We start from the raw sequence: 19,225 nt of genomic DNA, 5'->3' as shown, positions 1-19,225 counted from the left end.
GTCTACACTACAGCGCTAATTCGAATTAGTTAATTCGAACTAAGCTAATTTGAACTAACGCATTCAGACTAAAAAACTAGTTCGAATTAGCGTTTTGCTAATTTGAACTAGCATGTCCACACAGAGTGGACCCTGAAGCAGGGTTAAGGATGGCCGGAAGCAGTGCCGGCAGGGCATCAGAGGAGGACTTAGAGCGTGGAGCTGCTGTCTCAGGCTAGCCGAGGGCTGTGCTTAAAGGGACCCGACCCCCACCCCGGACAGACAGTTCTCAGGGGTGCCCCGCTTGCAAAGCAGTCCTGGCTTGGAGTGCCCTGAGTGCCCACACTGGGCACATCACAGTACTCGGCCATCAGACCGGCTGCACTTGCCGCAGGCTGCCATCTGGGGAGAGGGGACAATTGGGGGGCTGCAGGAGAGGTTCCACCCCCAGAAGCCCGCAGAGCCAGCGCAGTCCTCCCCATCGGGGGCTCGTACCCCATTCATCCCTCATCTCCTTCCACTTACCCCTCCCTAGCCCCCCTTCCTGATGTACAAAATAAAGGACAATTGTGTTCAAAAATAGAATCTCTCTATTGAACAAAACTGGGGGAGACTGGAAAAGGAGGTGGGAGAGGGGAAGAGAGAGGGTGGGAGAGGGGAGGGCAACTACAATGATGAGGGGTTTGGAACAGGTCCCATATGAAGAGAGGCTAAAGAGACTGGGACTTTTCAGCTTAGAAAAGAGGAGATGGAGGGGGGATATGATAGAGGTCTATAAAAGCACAAGTGGGGTGGAGAGGGTGCATACAGAAAAGTTCTTTGTTAGTTCCCATAATAGAAGGACTAAAGGACACCAAAGGAAAGGAATGGGTAGCAGGCTTCAAACGAATAACAGAAAGTTCTTCTTCATAAAGCAAATAGTCAACCTGTGAAACTCCTTGCTGCAGGAATCTGTGAAGGCTAGAACTAGAACAGAGTTTAAAGAGAAGTGAGATCAATTCATGGAGGGTGGGTCCAAGGAGTGGTATTAGCCAGGGGGTAGGAGTGGTGTCCCTGCCCGAAGTTTGTGGAAGGCTGGAGAGGGATGGCACGAGACAAATGGCTTGGTCACTGTCGTCGGTCCAACCCCTCCAGGGTCCCTAGGGTTGGCCGCTGTCGGCAGACAGGCTACTGGGCTAGATGGACCTTTGGTCTGACCCAATACGTCCATTCTAAGCTCAGGGCTCAGGGTCGGGGGTCTCAGTGGACCACCTTGATTTTCATGCAAACCTGCTCCTGGGTGGCCAGGCTGGCAGCTTTCCTGCCCTAGATGGCCGCTTTCCTGTGCCTAGTGCGGAGGTTGTGGATGAGGTCCACGATGTCTGCACTGGACCAGGCGGGTGCCCGTCTCTTGCGGTCCTGGGAAGCTCCCGGGAGCCACCAGCCTGGTCCCGGAAAGAGGAGGAGGACTGGGGGGCATCGGGTGGCTGGCTCGAGCTGTGCCAGGTACAGGGTCTGCTGGCTGGGTGCTGGCAGGCTTGCACCTGGCACGGGCACCGTAGCCAGCCCGTGCCCATTTAAGGGGTCCGGGGCCGGGAGGGGGGCAATAGAGTTTCCCTGGTGTTGGCCAGAGTGGCCACCAGGGAAAGCTGGGGAGGGCTAGCCTCCCACTAGTTCGAATTAAGGGGCTACACAGCCCTTAATTCGAACTAGTAAGTTCGAACTAGGCTTAGTCCTCGTAAAATGAGGTTTACCTAGTTCGAACTAAGCACTCCACTAGTTTGAATTAAGTTCGAACTAGTGGAGCGCTAGTGTAGCGCATATCAAAGTTAATTCGAACTAACGTCCGTTAGTTCGAATTAACTTTGTAGTGTAGACATACCCTAACAGGCTAGTGACCCCTCCCCATGTTCTTTTGGGTCAGGACCCCATGAATACACCATCGTACAATTATACAGTTGCTCAGGCGAAACTGAAATGCTGCCTAGCTAATAGCAGAATGCCCACAGCTAGGTTTTTTGTTTCTATTGGTGGTGCACATTTGCATATGCCTCAGTGCACATAAAAATTATTCTGCACATGTATGGAAAAAATCCACAGATGGAAAAGATTAGAGGGAACATCGGTCCCAGGCCCCGCACTGCCCTAGAGACAGGCCAAAGGGCTTCATTTAAATCAAGTTAGCTTTAAAGAACATAATTGAAGTTTATAAAATCCCATTAGAAAATGGGAATTTGCCCTCAGGGTAGATAATCATGAAACTGTCAATATTAAACAAAAGAGAAGATTCCAAAGTCACTAGAATGAGGAGAGTGGTGTGGGCTGTTTTTGGAGTTTTAGACTGAAGAATAAAAAATTCCTCCAATCTGAACTTTGAATAGCATTTCTTCAAGAAGTTACATACATAATTTTTGAATGATCGGAGAAACAGAAGACTATTTTTGAAAAAAAATCCTTTTATTGCATGATTTACCATCAAACAACTGCCAATTCATTTCAGGATGATAGAGCACAAATCTAAGAATATCAGGTTACAGATACAATATGTCTCATACATTTTATACCTCAGCATGCACAGGGTCATGATGTGATAGAAGATAAAATGATTTCTTAACATTTAAGCATTTTTTACTTCCTTATCAAATTTATTTCATACATCAAAAATACCTTTGTGGAGAGCAACTAATTAAGCACTTACATTTTTAAAATCGTCTACAGATCTCATAATTAAGATACCAACTACAGTACATTTTTACAAATCCTTGAAGAACACACTCAGTAGTTCAGTAAAATCTGAGCAATAATGCAAAATTATGGATGCAAACAATAACTGAAATTAACAAATCCAGTTGATCATCTGAGTTTAATGTACATCCCATATCAGTATGTAATGAAAGTAGCAATTACATAGACACAAGTGCAAATAAACCATACTCTAAGCTGTCTTCTCTCTTTGGTAAAATCAATTAATCAGCAGGGAGAGTATTTTAATAACTTATATCATTAATTTTGTTTCCAGTCTAAGTTGTGTTTTGCTTTATCTTATACAAATAGGATCAATTAATTATTTCCAGACATGCTACTAAAGATATAGTTAAAAATATATCTAACATTTGCTCCTCCTCCCCCAAAATAGTTCCTTGTCATTAGATTTAGTTTATACTGGAATTAAAAATAAACAATCTAATTCCTTTCAAAAATAGCTTTTCAATAATCAATTAAGAACTTTAGAAATAAAATAAACACTATAAATAGCAAAATATACATAATTTATAATTATATTTTGTTGCTAATTAGTATAACCTGACAATATGTCACTGAGAAATAAATAACCTTTGGGCTTCTTAAACTTTTGGTAAAATGTCATTTGTTCTTAGAGAAGATTCTTTTGAGGAACAAGAAAATTATTTTTATAAAGCTTTTAATGTACACGCAGAATTTCAGACATTTAATAATAAAACTATATATACCTCAAGAGTCAATATAATAGATTGGATATTAATTTAAAAAAGAATTTAAAAATGCAAATTGAAACACTCACACTTAAAAGAAAATTATCAGAGCAAACCCAGGAACTTTAAGGTAAAGGAGATGTTGTGTGGGAACTACTGTGGAATGGCCAGTTAGGCCCTTGGTTTCATGGTTCAGGAAGCTATACCAAAGGTAATGCAAGGTTCTCCCTAGACCATGGTTTCTCAACCCATGGGTCAGTACCCAAAATTGGGTCACCAGAATATTCCAGAGTCGTGTGGCAGCTCCTGTGGCTCTGGTCCCACTACGCTTCCCTTCCTTCTCCAGGAACTGCACCTTCTGGGTCCCAGCACCACTCAGGTTTGGCCCAGTCATGAGAATGGGAGTCTGGGTAGGCCAACTTGAGTGAGCCAGGTCACAACTCCACTCACACAACTTTGACCTTGTCAGGGAGGCAAGACCAAAGCTGAGCGGTGCTGCAACACCCAGAGCCGGAGCCAAACCCAACCATGCCCACAGCACAAGAGCTGCAGGAGCCACCTCTGTGGGGTAAGTGCTGGGCAGGACCCAAACCCCCCAAGGGGCTGGATCCGACTAAAACCGCGTCACAACAAGCCATAAACATTTACAAACGGGCCCTGACCCCAAAAAGGTTGAGAAACATTGTCCTAGATGGCGGAATCCATAGTTGTCACCTGAGCTAAAAGACTTAGGGTATGTTTACATACAGCTACTGAGGTTGTGCCTCTGTAGTGGAGATGCTTTCTACATTGAAAGAAGGGTTTTCTCCATCAATATAGTTAATCCATCTCTCAGAAAAGGTAGGTAGGTCAATGGAAGAATTCTTCCATTGACCTAACTGTGGTTATGTTGGTGGTCAGCATTAAATTGTTCACAGCCCTGAGCAATCGATCTAAGTCAATGTAATTTTTAAACTTAGACCAAGCCTGAAAGAGAGTCGAGAAGGAACAAGGAAGTAAGGAAAAGATGAAGGAGAAGAATAAAGGTGAAGAATGTTTAGTAATAAAGAGCTCCTGATGTAATATACTTTCTGCGGGAACGTTTCTAATCATGTTACTTAAAATAAATTAAAAAAAACCACCCTTTGACTCCTGAAGGGCCTGACAAAAATGAATAATTAAGGAAATAGTCACAGGGCACCCATATTTCAGTTCCCAGGCTAACATCATACACCACTCCCTGTTTTGTCTTTGTCTACTATGCAGGCAAATGAGACAATTGCAGGCCACGTCAGCAAAGCTATTAACAAATAAAAAACAGTGTTTTGCAAATGTCAGCAACTCCAGAAAAACTGTTTCTATAAGAAACAGATTGAGTCTCTTGCAGTTCCAGGCAAAGCAGTTTTCCATTTTTAGAAGTCCCATTTAAACTGTTAAATTGAAAAAGGCAACTCTGACAGTTCAATTACTAGTAAGCTGTAAATAAACACCCAGATTACAGACGCTGACTCCATGGGTGCTCCAGATCTGAAGCATCGATGGGGGAAAATTAGCAGGTGCTCAGGACCCACCAGCAGCCAAGCTCTCCCTCTGCCTTCTCTTTACCCCCACACTTTTCACCCACCAGCAGTTATGCTGACCCACGCCTCCCTTTTGTGGTGTGTGGGATGCTCCAGAAGGAAAGTGATAGAGCAGAGACATGGTGCACTTGGGGACAAGGCAGAGAAGAGGCAGTGCATGAATTTGGGAAAAGAGATGGAATGGGGGTCAGGATGGGAGTAGTGGGGTTGAGCACCCCCGGCTACAGGGAAAGTCGGATCCTATGACCAGACTGGTTAACTTTTTATTTAGATCTATAGTTATAGCTATAGTTTACAGCAACATTAGGCAGAATGTTTTTCTACTCCTTGTTTGATTCCAAGCACAAGGTGTAGAAACCAGTTAAACTGTACAGTCCAGCCTTTATCTCTGCAAACTTCAATCTGATCCAGGAAATGCTTTTTAGCATCTTCTTCATTTTTACCTACAGTCAGGGCTTCCCGGATATATTCAATATCTTCTTTGCTGGTTAACTGGGGCATTCCAGTCATTAGCATCATGGAAAACAGAATGATCAGCAGGTTTGTGTGATGTCGAAGAGCTAGATAAGCCTTTACACAAATATCCTACATGAGGAAAGAAAATGTCTTTGTTAACTGACTGTTCAGACCAAAATAAGTTTTAGGAAGCTCATTAAGGAACTTGCTTAAATCTGAATTACTCAGTATTAATCAACTATGTTAAATTGGTTATAAAAGTCTGAGCTAGGTTGGCACTTAACTTCACTACTATTTAGGGTGACCATATTTCCCTTGGCCAAATAAGAGACACCTGGTAAAACTGCTCCGATTTAAGTGAGTTCAACAGCAATTAATCAGAGCTATGCAGCACAAACTTATAAAATAACATTAGGTTGACTGAGCCCCCATTAAAGGACACACTGCGTTATTATCTGTCACTCTATTTTAGAAATGTGCATCTGTTTGTCTGTGCATCTGTCTGTGAGTCCATTTGTTCACAAACTCCTCCTAAACCAGGGGTGGGCAATAAAACAGTGGTGGCTCACCAAGGTTATTCCCTGGTGAGCCACTACCACTATATTTACCTGCCCCTCCACTAGGGATGTAAGCAATTAGTCGACTACCTGATAAGCCTAGGCTTATTGGGTAATTGAGTCACTACTTCACTAGTTGCTCCCCTCCACCCCCGCTGCCCCTGTAACTTAAAAGCCTGTTTCCCCCAGCACTGTCTCTACGGTGGAGGAGTGTGGGGGGGGGGGGCAGAGGCACAGTGGGAAATGGCGCAAGTGGGGACTGGAGCAGTCCCTGCTCACACCAAGTCCCGACTGTTGCACTTCTGCCTTTTAAATGTGGTATGAGCCCCATGGACGGCTCTCACTACATTTAAAAGGCAGAGGCACAGCGGGGATAGTGAGTGCTCCACTCTTCTCCCACTAATCGAGTACAGGCTGAACCGGTCTCATCCAGAACTCTGTGGTCCAGCAACATCCATTGTCTGGCTGGACTACAGATGTTGCTAGACCAGAGAGCCCTGGCCGCAGAGGCTGAGAGTGGCAGGGAGCAGAGCTGGTCTGGTCAGTGGCAGTCCACAGGATCAATGACCTGGGGGTAGAGAGCCCAGGGAAAGACGGCCACCCTATGGGACAGCAGCAACTGGGGAACCCCGGGAGCAGCAGCTGCTGCCCCGTACAGGGCCAAGTGGCTGGAGGCAGGGAACCCTGGGAATAGCTGCCGCCCCATGTATGGTCAGGGAACCCCAGGAGCAGAGCCCCATGAGCAGGCTGGGGGCAGCAGAACCAGGCAAGTGGGCTAGAGGAGGCCACGCCTCTGGGTTCTCCTGGGGCAGGTGAAGGTAAATATGGTGGGAACCTGCCAGCGGCTAACTCTGACAGACTGGATTTGGCCCACGGGACGATATTTTCCCACCCCTGTCCTAAATGGTAACAGCCACCAGTCCTGCCAGTCACCAACTGTGACCTCCTTGGAATCATCCCTGGGGCTGGACCATGCAACCCCATCCCTCAAGGACAGTAAAGGCCAGCAGGGGGCTATGCTCCCCAAGGTGCTGTTGGGGGGGGCAGGCTTGCTGGTCATCTGGGGAGACGGACGCCCCCCCCCACAATAACTGCTGGCTGTGGAGGGGCTGGAAAGTGCAGCACCAGCTCCCTGGGATGAGCCATGCCTCCCCCCCCCCCCACCACATTCACAGAGGAGCCGCAGCTGGAGCAGCACCACCTGCCAGCCTGAAAGGGCTGGCAGATGTCCCCCCACTCCCAGGGGGAACCCTGCTTTAAGGTGCACATGGGGAAAGGTGACACTCACCCCACTCACCCCCATACACTTAACTCTCTCCCACATGGTAAATTAATGAGGTTTCTGTCATTGTTACTGGCAATTATTACTTATTAGGGAAATTAAGCTTTTTAGTGAAAAGAGGATTTAATTTTATGTTTGATTAATGTATATAATATTGTTCCAATAATCTCTTTAATTTTTGCCACTGACCCATAGTTCAATAGCTATTGAATAGGCTGCCTCCCTTCCTACTGCAGGGGTGGGCAAATATCAGCCCGCAGGCTGGATCCAGTCCTCCAGGGTCAGCCCCTAGTGAGCCCCCACACTGCTGTACTTACCTGCGCCTCTGCAGGTACGGGTGATCGCAGATCCCATTGGCCACAGGTCACTGTTCCTGGCCAATGGGAGCTGCGATCACCCGTACCTGCGGACATACAGGTAAATAAAGCAGAAATGGACCACAAGAGGTTAACCCTGGTGAACTGCCGCCATTTTATTGCCCCCTCCTCCCTTCCTACTGGCTGCATGTCTTTCTGCCTCTGAACTCTCCCTGACAGCACCACCTGCTGACCACTACTTGCCACATTCACCTGCTAGCCACAAAGAGGAAGCTGCTGCGGCTTCGCTGTTGCGACTGATCAGCAGATGGAGTGCTAGAGCTGAAAATAACGGGACAATTTGTGTGTCTCTTTAAAAAAGTCTGGATGGCTGAAAGATGGTTTAAATATGGGACTGTCCCATTAAAAACAGGACAGGTGGTCACCCTACTACTATTTATTTTAACCAGAACCATTAAGCTCTTCCCCATCCATTGCTCTGAATGTATTAGTAGCTATTGAACTATGAGTCAGTGGCAAAAATTAAAGTGATTTTTATAAGAATATTATATACATTAATCAAACTTAAATCCTCTTTTTCACTAAAAAGCTTAATTTCCCTCGTATATAATAATTGCCAGTAACAATGACAGAAACCTCATTAATTTACCATCTTTCTCTAAAATCAGTAGAATTTCCATTTATCATGGGAGGACCCAAACCAACTCACCTTGTAGTAAGTTCATCAGAATTTCTGGGGGAATTTATTTTTAAACATCAATAAGCTTTACAGTGATGACTACATGTTTAATGGAGGACACTGTCAATTTTTATCTTGATAGCTAGCTATCATTTTCACTAGCTCTATATTTTTAAGTTGCACTATTTTTGCTGCAGCACATTGTGTGTATGTAAATACATGTGTGTATTTTACTGCCAAATTGAACTTATTGGAGTAAGAATATATTTTCTGCTATCACTATTGCTTTATGTTTGTACATCATTTAAAACCTTTAGAAAGGCTAATAATTCGTATAGATCGGTACATTTACAATGAATTAAAAGATTATTTAATGGAAAGTGACTAATTAGTAAATGAAAACAATTTATTTTTCTTTTTTTATTTAATTTTGTGTTAACTATTTCTAAAAGTAAAAGTTTCTCAAAACTAATTGAGCGAGTTAATTAAATGAAGCTTCATATTCAAGAAAACATGGTAATGCTAGAGTTAAAGTAAAGAGTACATTCCAATAGGTTTAGAAGTAAAATCCTGTAAAGTAACAATGATTAAATCAATACAAAACCAAGCAATTGAAAACAAACAAACAAACAAACAAACAAACAAACAAAAAGTTAAATTTTATGGTGATTTCTATGCTTCCAAGTGTTTGTTATCTTTAAGATTAGACTTCCTATAAATTTTTAAGTCATTTTAAGATCCTTAAGCAATCAAAGTATTTCAGTGAAAATTTCTCCAAAATCCCATCAATATCCAATTGGAGTGCATGTTCATTTTAAATCAGGTTTAGTTTTTTTAGTCCTCTGTGGCCTGGTCTACATTAGACCAGGCAGGTCGGCTTAAGGTACGTCATCCAGCTACGCAAAATGCGAAGCTGGATTCAGCTTACCTTAAGCTGAGCCACTGCAGCATCTACACTGTGGGAGGCACATATTCCCGTTAGCTTCCCTTACTCCTCACAGAAAAAGGGAGTACAGGATGTCAGTTGGGGCTTCCCTCGGCGTTCAATCCGGGGGTCTATATTAGACCCATTAAATCAAATGCTAATGATATACCTTCAGAGGATCGATTTTCTCCATAGTGTAGACATACCCAGTGAGAGAAAGAGAGAGAGAAATACACCATTTTAAGAAATAAACATTAATTATGAAACCATGACCATGAATGGGGAAAATCCTGCCTTCATTCCCTGAATCCGTTGGAGGAAGAGATCCCAGCACAACTTCATAAATAAAAACAGTCAAACAAGCAAGGAAGATGTTCCAGCTTATTTCAGTGAGAATTTTTTTAAAAACCTTCTCCCAAATCTATTGTTCAATTGGCGTAAAATTTTCAAATAAATTCTTCAGTCAAATCTAAGATTAGTTGGTTTAGTGCTGACAAAACTGGGGGTGAATTATGTTAATCAGAGTTGAGTATATCATAGAAAACTTATTTAACTATAATACTGTGGGGATTAGTGTCTTACTGTGATACCAGGAACAAGAAAATTCCACTTTTGTATATTAATTTCAAACAAGGACATTTTGCCACGAAAACTAATGTGTATTTATTTCCTCTTGAAGAAAATGTGAGCACTTTTTAGAATTGTATCAGTTGTTGAGATCAAAGAAATCCAGGGAGACTATTTTCTCCTGGATAATATATGTCACTATTGTTGGTGCCAGGGACAGAGGAACAATGGTGTCATAAAAAACAGTTGTTTCATCAGGTGTCAAATTTAGTCTAAGGACACTAAGATTTCCGAGACTGCAACTACTTACTAAATTATGTCTATACATAATCTGAACTGAGTTTTGAATTGACACTCTCAAAGGATGCAGATATCTGTTCTCTCAAGAGGGACAGAGAAGAGGTGAAAACAGCCATATGTATGCATCAAGGACATGAAGAAGATTGCCTCAGGAACATGACCATTGAGGAATCTGAGGGTATCCTTTCAGGCACGATAAAGCTAAATGATCTGAAGACAACACATATAATGGAAGAAAGAAAAAAAATCTCCTCAAACATACAAAAGGGACAAATGACAGTTCTTAGGGCCCAAAGCTATGTTAGATATTAGTCCTATAGAAGTTTTGGCATCTTTCTAATATTCACTGTTCAAAGTCACCTATACAAGCCCCCTCTTTCCAACACATAGTTTCTTTTACAAATCAGTACTCTTAAATGAAGAGTAGCTGTATTTTTCCCCATCACATTTTCCTGGAAATCATCTATTATTTGGTAGCCATGGGGTAGCTCTTGAGGAAGTTGTTCAGGCAACAATTAGAAAAATAACATCATATTATCAATAGAGCCCTGCACAGATGCAAAATCTGTATCTACATCTGTATTCACAGAATGCTCTGCAGATATCTGCACTGACCTCTGTGGATGTCAATACTCATAGGTATAAAGCAGATATCTGCAAACTTGCAGGGTTCTAGATATGAACTTTGAATTCACATCTGCATCTGATGTTCATAAAAATGAACCGCGAATATCCACATCTGCAGATGTGAATACCCGTGAAAACCAAGCAGATAACTGGATTTGCAAGTATCTAATTATCAAGTCTGGAGGGTGAAGCAAAATGCTAGGAGTGAAATAAGCTAATGAAGATTTCTACAAATTAAAGTGGAATCAAATCTCTGATTCTTAGAGAATTTTAGTTTCACAACTCCTGAAATTAAATGTTAGTGGAGTCTCCATATATATGAAAAAGGACCTGTGAGAAATGTCAATAGTGAACTCGACAAAATAGAGTTTTAAGAAATAATTAATATCCTTTTGCATCGTAACAGCACTAAATAACTATCAGAAAATACAAAATGCAAAGCTTAAGCTAAGGACTGATAGAAATCACTAAGAAAATTCAGTATTGTACCATGGGTATTTGTTGCTAAGTTTATACAATGTTTGCCATGTCATTTGGAAGAGCAATAGCTAGCTGTGTGTTATATTGCATCACTCTTTATCATTGCTACTGTTTTTTAACTAACAGCCTTTTTAAAATCTGCAAAATGATCTGTGGCTATGGCCTTCAACAATTAACAGATGGACAAAATCAGAAGTTTTAAAGAGGAATAAACACCAGAGCAGTATATTACAGAAGATTCCTTTGAAAAATAAAACCACGGTACAGATGAATACCAAATTAATATAAGGTTAAATATTAAAAATTAATGAAGGATCAATAATGAACCTTTCCCATTAATACTTAGCAAGCAAATCAACAGTCACAACAAATGAAACACTATTTGAAAAGGCCATGGTGACTAGCCTTATTGAAATTAAAAAGATATTGCACAGTTTTTTACGGAACTGTATAACTAAAAAGACAGCTTGGCTGTGTCTAGACTGCATCCCTTTTCCGTAAAAGGGATGCAAATTAGATATATCGCAATTGCAAATGAAGCGGGGATTTAAATCCCCCCCGCTTCATTAGCATAAAAATGGCTGCCGCTTTTTTCCGTCTCGGAGCTTTGCCGGAAAAAAGCGCCAGTCTAGACGCGGATCTTTCGGAAAATAAAGCCTTTTCCGAAAGATCCCTTATCCCTTATTTTAAGAGGGATAAGGGATCTTTCGGAAAAGGCTTTATTTTCCGAAAGATCCGCGTCTAGACTGGCGCTTTTTTCCGGCAAAGCTCCGAGCCGGAAAAAAGCGGCAGCAATTTGTATGCTAATGAAGCGGGGGGGGGGGGGGGTTAAATCCCCGCTTCATTTGCAATTTCGATGTCTAATTTGCATCCCTTTTACGGAAAAGAGATGCAGTCTAGACACAGCCCTTTAGTATAGAAAGATATCTTATATGACATTGTCATCTTATTTTAACTGGCTTTGTAATTGTTTTAAAAGGCAAAAAGCCATTTAAAAGAACTGACAGAACAGAAATTTAGAGACAGTACTGTGATACTGCAGAACTGCATGCATATGTAGTTACATTTTTTTGTTATTATAGAAACTTTTCTCTGCAAACTCCCACTCTTGTACATTTTGAAAAGATAATTAACCCATTTATACTATCAGGATTGTAGTTCAAGAGAACATGAACTGATGTATTACTTTTTATCTGCTTATTAGCAGTAGTGGAAATTAGACTGACCACCTTAAATACTACAATGGTCGTATGACTTAGAGCAGGGGTGTGGAACCTCAGGCACGGGGGCCAGATGTAGCCCCTGGCTTGCCTAGATCTGGCCCCCAAGACTCAGAGCTCCCCCCAGTATTGGGGAACCCGCAATGGTGCTCCAGCCCATTGTGGGCTGGAGCACACAAAATCTACTAGCCTGGGCGCCCCAAGACTCTGCTGTGTGAGGAGAATGCAGAGGGTGTCTTTCTCCTCATTTGGGGGCCACCTCAGTGAGTGTTTGCTTTGGGGGTTTTTTGTTTCTCACTTAGAATCATAGGGCTGGAAGAGACCTCGTTAGGAAGTCATTGAATCCAACCCCCCTGCCAAAAGAAGACTCAACTAGGGATGTGAAGTACTAGTTGACTATCCGATAAGCAAATGCTAGTTGACTAGTCGCTTTCCCCCTCCCCCTTACTGCCTCTATTAGAAAGAGGCAGCGGGGGATGGGGGAGAGGAGGGAGTACTTTAAATTGGCAATGACGTGTGGAGCTTGGGGCCAGACCCTGGGCTCCAGATGGTGTTTGAAAGTGGCAGCGCCGCATGGAGCCCGAGGTCAGCAGGGGAAAGTCCACATCCTCTCTCAAAAGATAAAACACTAGCTTATTTACATCAGAAGACTGACTCTTACCTGAAATTTATGGAAATGCAGACTTGTCTTCTTTCCAGCAGTTCCCATGACAAAAAGAAAATCCGGTGTTAACACAAAAGGGACTCTTTCCTTATTAATTCCGAGGAAGCTTTTGTAATTCCCCAGAATATGGCCAAAGTCAATATGAAAAAGATTTCCTTTATAAGGAAGAGAATTCAAGATTAGGCTAAAAAATGAGGAGCAGAGAAATATTTCCACTGGCACTTCTAATACTAAAGATAACAACTTTTTCTTTGGTTTATCTTATATTAGTTTACTGTATAACTCTAGTTTACTAGAACAGACTATCTATTCTCCTTTTTATTCAGCATAATTCCTCTCAACAAAATATTTTCTATTCAAAATTATCTTTTGCATCTCATAATAAGCATGGATTTGCTGTATCTAAATCCATTTCTCTTTGTTGCATTGTTACCATTAGGATCTTATAACATACACATCAAAAATTATTTGATAAAAAACAAGTTGTATCATGAAAACTTGTGCTTTAAATCCATATCACTACATATTCTTATGGAAACGTGCCTCCCCTCCAGAATACAAAAGAGATAAAACCAGTATGGTTGCACAAAAATTACTCCTTTAAAGTTTAATTCATAATGCAATGCCTTAGGTAGTTCTTTTTTTAACCATCATATAGAAATTTACAACAAAGATGCACTATATTCTGTATTTATTAATTCTAAGGATCTTTTTAATAAGTATATAAAGCTTTTGTTCATTGGAAACCAAGCTATTTCATTAACAGCCCATTTCTGCCCTCAGATACACAGATTCAATTCCCACCAAGGCCAACCATAATTTCATCCATGTAACTAACGGTAGAATTTGGGTGCTAAAGTTAGTGATTCTGTTTTATTTTTTTGGTCTTCAGATTTTACATCCATTTAAAAAAATACACTGGAAAAACATCTGAAATAAAGGTCAGAATCCATACAGTGAAATAGGTTTGGTAACATTTTTATTGATGTTGCATGATTAAACTTTTCCACCCTAACTTCTAATCGGTACAGTCTAACATATCTGTGAAGCAGTTTAATCACTAATGTTAATAAATAAAAGGTACCAGGATATAATAAATACATAAATAAATAAATAAATAACGAGTAAGATATAAATATCAATTAAGTATCTGTTAAAGCACACATTTAATAAAACGTACCAAGTCCCTATTTTAAGTGTCAGACATTAAAAAAACTCACCTGTTTCTGTAATCATAATGTTGTCATTGTGTCTGTCTCCTATTCCAAGTACAAACGTTGCCACACAGTAACCAGCACAAGAATAAACAAATCTTTCCACTGCTTTCTGAAACTAATTAATAGCAAGCAAATAGTAAGAACATTCTATTGCTTATAAGAACACTTCACTTTCAAAGCTCTATATAAGCATTATAAGTGGGATTATACACTGTACTCAGCAGCTTGTAAAATTAGACCTTTATTAAGTACCACAATAGATCTGTGAGCTATGTTTAGATTGTTATCCCAATTTTACAGCAGCAAAAATAAAAAATAAAAAAATGGGCAACAAGGTTAATGGTTTGCACGAAACCACAAGAAATGCATATGAAAGCCAGTTAGCTCCTACTCTTATGCTTAGCCACTAAACTAGGCTGCCTTTTACAGTCTTCCTAATAGTGCTTGCCTTAATTAGTTTGACATGCATCACTTCCAAACACCATCAACAAAAGAAATTTTAAAAAGCATATTGTTACTCTGGATTATGACTGTTTGATTTCCTTTTGCCTTTTTTACATGACTACCACACACATCATAGTACTTGTTATGCTACAATGCACAATAACATTTATTTTTAAATGAATGACAAACTATGTTAATGAAACCTGTGAACCAGTTTAAAACAATTTACAAACAAACAAACAAACAAAAATACAGTGTGGGTATTATAGAACACTTTGGGGACTTTTAATGAGACTTGGGCTCTTAGTCCACTTAGATGCTTTTAATAATCCAATACAAAATGTCTAAGAACTCACCTTTTCTTCAATCACACATCTTTCTTTCAGCCACTGATTTAGTATTTCATCTTTAAATGCACCTGTATTGCCAACTGTGCTTTGCTGAATTTTGGCAATTGTTGTAGCATCTTTCACAATTTCAATCATTCCTATAAAGGACGAGGAAATAATAATTTTATTTTCTAAACACTTTAATAAAATATATACATTTGAACCATTACTGTCTGGATATTGGTCCAAGAGAATATACACTCTAAGGGTGTGTCTAGAATACAGGGTTTTTTTTTTTTTTTAAAGTGGCCTTTTTTCGAAAAAACTTCTCCTGTGTCTAGACTGCCACCTTGTTCTTTTGAAATTAAATTGAAAGAATGCGGTGGTTTTTTCGACCGCAGTAAACCTCATTTTACGAGGAAGAACGCCTTCTTTCGAAAGTGGATGCTTTCTTTCGAAAAAAGGCATTCTTGAATGCAAACAGGGCTTTTTTGAAAGAGAGCATCCAGACTGTGTGGGTGCTCTCTTTCGAAAAAACAGTTCGCTTTTTTGAAAAAGTAGTTGCAGTCTAGACGCTCTCTTTCGAAAGCGACTTTTTCAAAGATTCTTTCGAAAAAACCTCTTTCGAAAGAGGCTTGTAGTCACACTAAGAGACCTCAAAGTGGAACACCAAAGAGTCACATACTGAAGAACACTAGTTTAACTCAAGATAACATACGGCAATGAGCAGACTGAAGGGTAATGACGTTTTTTGTAGTATTGAAGAGTATACAATTTCTAGATCTATCACACGGACAAAGAGGAAATGGGAATCTAGGAAGTACCAAAGAATATGTTTTCTTGAAATAAAAAAATTGTGAGCCTACTAAGAACCCATAAAGGATAAAGAGCAATGCAAGTTATGAACTGAGCTCAAGGACCTTGTAATAACTGACAGATTTCCTCCCCATACAATCTTTTTTAATGTTATTGGATAGTTTTAGTATAAATTTATAAGCTAGAATTCAGTCTTACACTTTCTGGAAAATACGTTTTAAAAAAAGTTCTAATGGAGAGGTTGCACATTTTGAAAACATGTTAATATTAATAGTTAATGATAAAATACATGTTTCAAGTAATATTTTCACATATCATTCATGTTTAATTTCATTTGTTTTCATTTTATATAATTTGAATAATAATTTCCTGATTTTAAAAATATGTATGTATCAAGAAAGAGAAAAACCCTTTAGACCACACTATACTGCATTTTAATAAGCAGGAGTTTGGAACATTTGCTCAGAAATCATGAAGTCTTGATTGAGTAATGCAGGTGATCACAAAGGAATGCTGATGAAATCTTTATACAGCAATATCACATATTCTCTACCTCCACACATTTTGGCTATGTCTACACTGCAGGCTTCTTGTGCCAGAACAGCCGTTCTTGTGCAAAAACTTGAAGAGTGTCTATACTGCACGCGCATTCTTGCACAAGTAAATTTACAGTAAGGCGTTGTTGAAACAGAGGGCTTCTTGAGCAAGAGTTATTCCTCTCCCCACGAAGAATAAGAGCTCTTGCGCAAGAAGGCAGTGTGGACGGACAACAGGGGTTTCTTGCACAAGAAATCCTATAGCTAAAATAGCCATCAGAGCTTTATTGTACAAGCGAGCGTCTACACTGCCATGGATGCTCTTGAACAAAAGCACATCTCTTGTGCAAAAGCACATGGCAGTGTGGACATGCTCTTGCTCAAGACCTTTTGTGCAAAATAGTTCTTGCACAAAAAGCCTGCAGTGTAGATGTAGCCTTTTAGCTTTTAAAAAAAGTACTTCATAGATATTTTAGATAATTCTAAATTTTAGCAGTACTATTTTCATATCACTTTTCCTATAGAGCAGTTTCTGTTGCAGGGGGAAGAGAAAGGTGAAAAAAGCGTATTGTGAGAAGTGGGAAATATCTGTATTATTTCTGTAAATATTATGTGGACATCTATTTGCTAACTACCGCACTGTCTACTGTGTGGGTGTAAAAAGTTAACTTAGTCCTGGGAAGTTCTGCATGTCTCCAGAAAACCAAAGTTAATTGCTTTAGTCCTTGTCTGTACTTAAAAGGGTTTGTCAGGGTAGCTATACTGGCATTCCCTATATTAGAGATTCATCTTATATCATCAAAATCTTTTTTTTTTTAACCAACATAGCTTAAATCTATTCCTCAAATGGAATAACCTACATCACTGCAAAATATAGAACTTTATGCCAGTATGATGATCTACACTGATGTTTTTGCTGGCATAGTTGCGTCAGTAAAAGATATGGGGTTTTTTCAACCACACTCCTAAATAACACAGCTATGTTGGTAAAATTTATGTGCAGATCAAGCTTTAGACCACGTCTGCATGCACTTGGATCTCTTTACCAGTATTGCTATACTGGTTACAACTGTAGTGGCAAAGCACTGTTCATCTGGCTGTAGCTATACCAGTGAAGCTGCATTTTATAGTGCAGTAGTAAGAAACCATCCACACAAGTGAAACAAGTGATGTAATTAAAAGCAGTTTTTCTGACACAGCTATGTCAGTAAGGGATCACACCTCTTCACATCCTGTGTAACACAGCTGTGCCCACAAAAGTCACCAGAGTAGACTAAGCGTTAGAAAGCCTCACTCACTGTTGCTTAACAAACAATACTGATGTTGAGGCCTTTGAAATTTTCTCCATGTCAAAGTTGGACACAACACTGCCTTGGGAGGAAGGGGGAGAATTCCAGGGCCATTGTGAGCCAGGGAGTCACGCCCAGCCAGCCCTTTGTCTTGGTCAGGCCAGAGGTTTCAGGCCTGGAGCCCAGAGGACAAGGGAGAGGGTCAGGACTTGATTTGGCAAAGAAGATTTGCAGTTTGAGCCTGAAGGGCCAAAACTGCAATGGTATGGGGCCAGAGAAGGGGCATGATGGAGAATGTCAATATATACCTGATAGAGGATTGTTCTTGTTACTGATGTTAATTCTTGTATTATTATTATTGCAGAGAAATGTAAAGGTATACAATGTGCATGATCTTATGGAAATACCATGTAATCTGTCTGGAGATGTACCAAACGACAGACGATATGTAAAGGGACATTGTAATCTTGCTATTTCATGGTTAACACTTGTAACTGGTCTTGGAACTTCTTACAGGACAAAAAGGGTTCCAGCCAGAAGGTCCTGTGTGAGACGGGAAACTGAGGCACGCCACCATTTTGTTTTCGTGGCTAAATGCAAAAATGCCTACATGATTTGGGGTGAGAATACCTGCATTCACACAGTGTTAATTGTTGTTCAGAGAGTTGCCAGAGCTGGCCTGGATAAATTCACTATTTTCTTCAGCTCGGGGCAAAATCACCTAACACACTTATGGATCATGCTGCAGAAGCAGATCCAAGTAGCTGTGGTTTTTACCAAGTTCTACCTTGGGTTGGTGAGGCAGTGCAAGGACATGGTTGTCAATAGGGCAGACCTTGCAATAATGAAACCTGTTTTAGGCACACTGGGTTCTCATATTCTCATTCAGCTCTGTACTGTTGTTTCTGCCATTGGGTTAGAACATGTGATGACACAGAGCCAAAGCATGGGGAGGCCTATGATGCCCTCAGTGATGTTACTGGCATCACTTCCTGCATCAATTTTGTGTTGGGGGTGTCATGTTACTGGATTTTGAGGGGAGCAGCCAGGTCGCTGCTGCACCCATAGGTTGGGGTGTTGGCCCCAGAAAATGGTATAAAAGGGGGGCCATGCGGGGTGTTGAATAGAAGCTCACTGTCTGCTAATCCTATGTACGCTGTTCATGTGTTTGTATAATGTCTGGGTGTGCAATTATAAGCATGTACTTGTATGGATACTGAATATTTCCCTGCATGTGGTTGAGCTTTGGGCAGGGCCCGGCCTATGGACATGCTAATCAGCGAGGCCCTGTGGGACAATGGCACTCAATGGGCTAAGGACACACCTAAAGAATGAGTGGTGACTCATACCTAAGGGCTACCAGCAGGCAACACAGGAATAAGGTGGACCAGGTGACCTGCCAGGTGACCTGCCACAAGAAGAGACCAGGAAGGATGTATAAATAGGCCATGTGGTGGTCTCCATTTTTGTTCTCAGCTCAGCACTTCAATCCCTGCAATGCTGCCTCTGGGATGAAGAGCCCAAAAGACCTGTGGATCCATCCTGATCCTA

At 40.9% G+C, this 19,225-nt stretch overlaps 1 protein-coding gene across 2 annotated transcripts in view; it reads right to left on the bottom strand.

Annotated features, from left to right (window-relative positions):
* Positions 1–2,394: 2,394 nt before the first annotated feature.
* PIK3CG (phosphatidylinositol-4,5-bisphosphate 3-kinase catalytic subunit gamma) overlaps positions 2,395–19,225 on the bottom strand; it is a 62,426-nt gene continuing 45,595 nt past the window's right edge. For both annotated transcript variants that reach the window (XM_075927028.2, XM_075927021.2), the window contains exons 8-11: positions 15,061–15,191; positions 14,264–14,375; positions 13,041–13,198; positions 2,395–5,554 (exon numbers count right to left, since the gene is read on the bottom strand). In XM_075927028.2, coding sequence (XP_075783143.1) covers positions 5,273–5,554; positions 13,041–13,198; positions 14,264–14,375; positions 15,061–15,191 — 683 coding nt within the window. In that variant the 3' untranslated portion in view covers positions 2,395–5,272. The remainder of the gene's footprint in view (positions 5,555–13,040; positions 13,199–14,263; positions 14,376–15,060; positions 15,192–19,225) is intronic.

The sequence above is a fragment of the Pelodiscus sinensis genome, chromosome 1, assembly GCF_052426305.1.
Source record: "Pelodiscus sinensis isolate ZL-2025 chromosome 1, ASM5242630v1, whole genome shotgun sequence".
In the NCBI taxonomy this organism is placed as follows: Eukaryota; Metazoa; Chordata; order Testudines; family Trionychidae; genus Pelodiscus; species Pelodiscus sinensis.
This window is presented reverse-complemented; position numbering and strand designations above follow the sequence as displayed.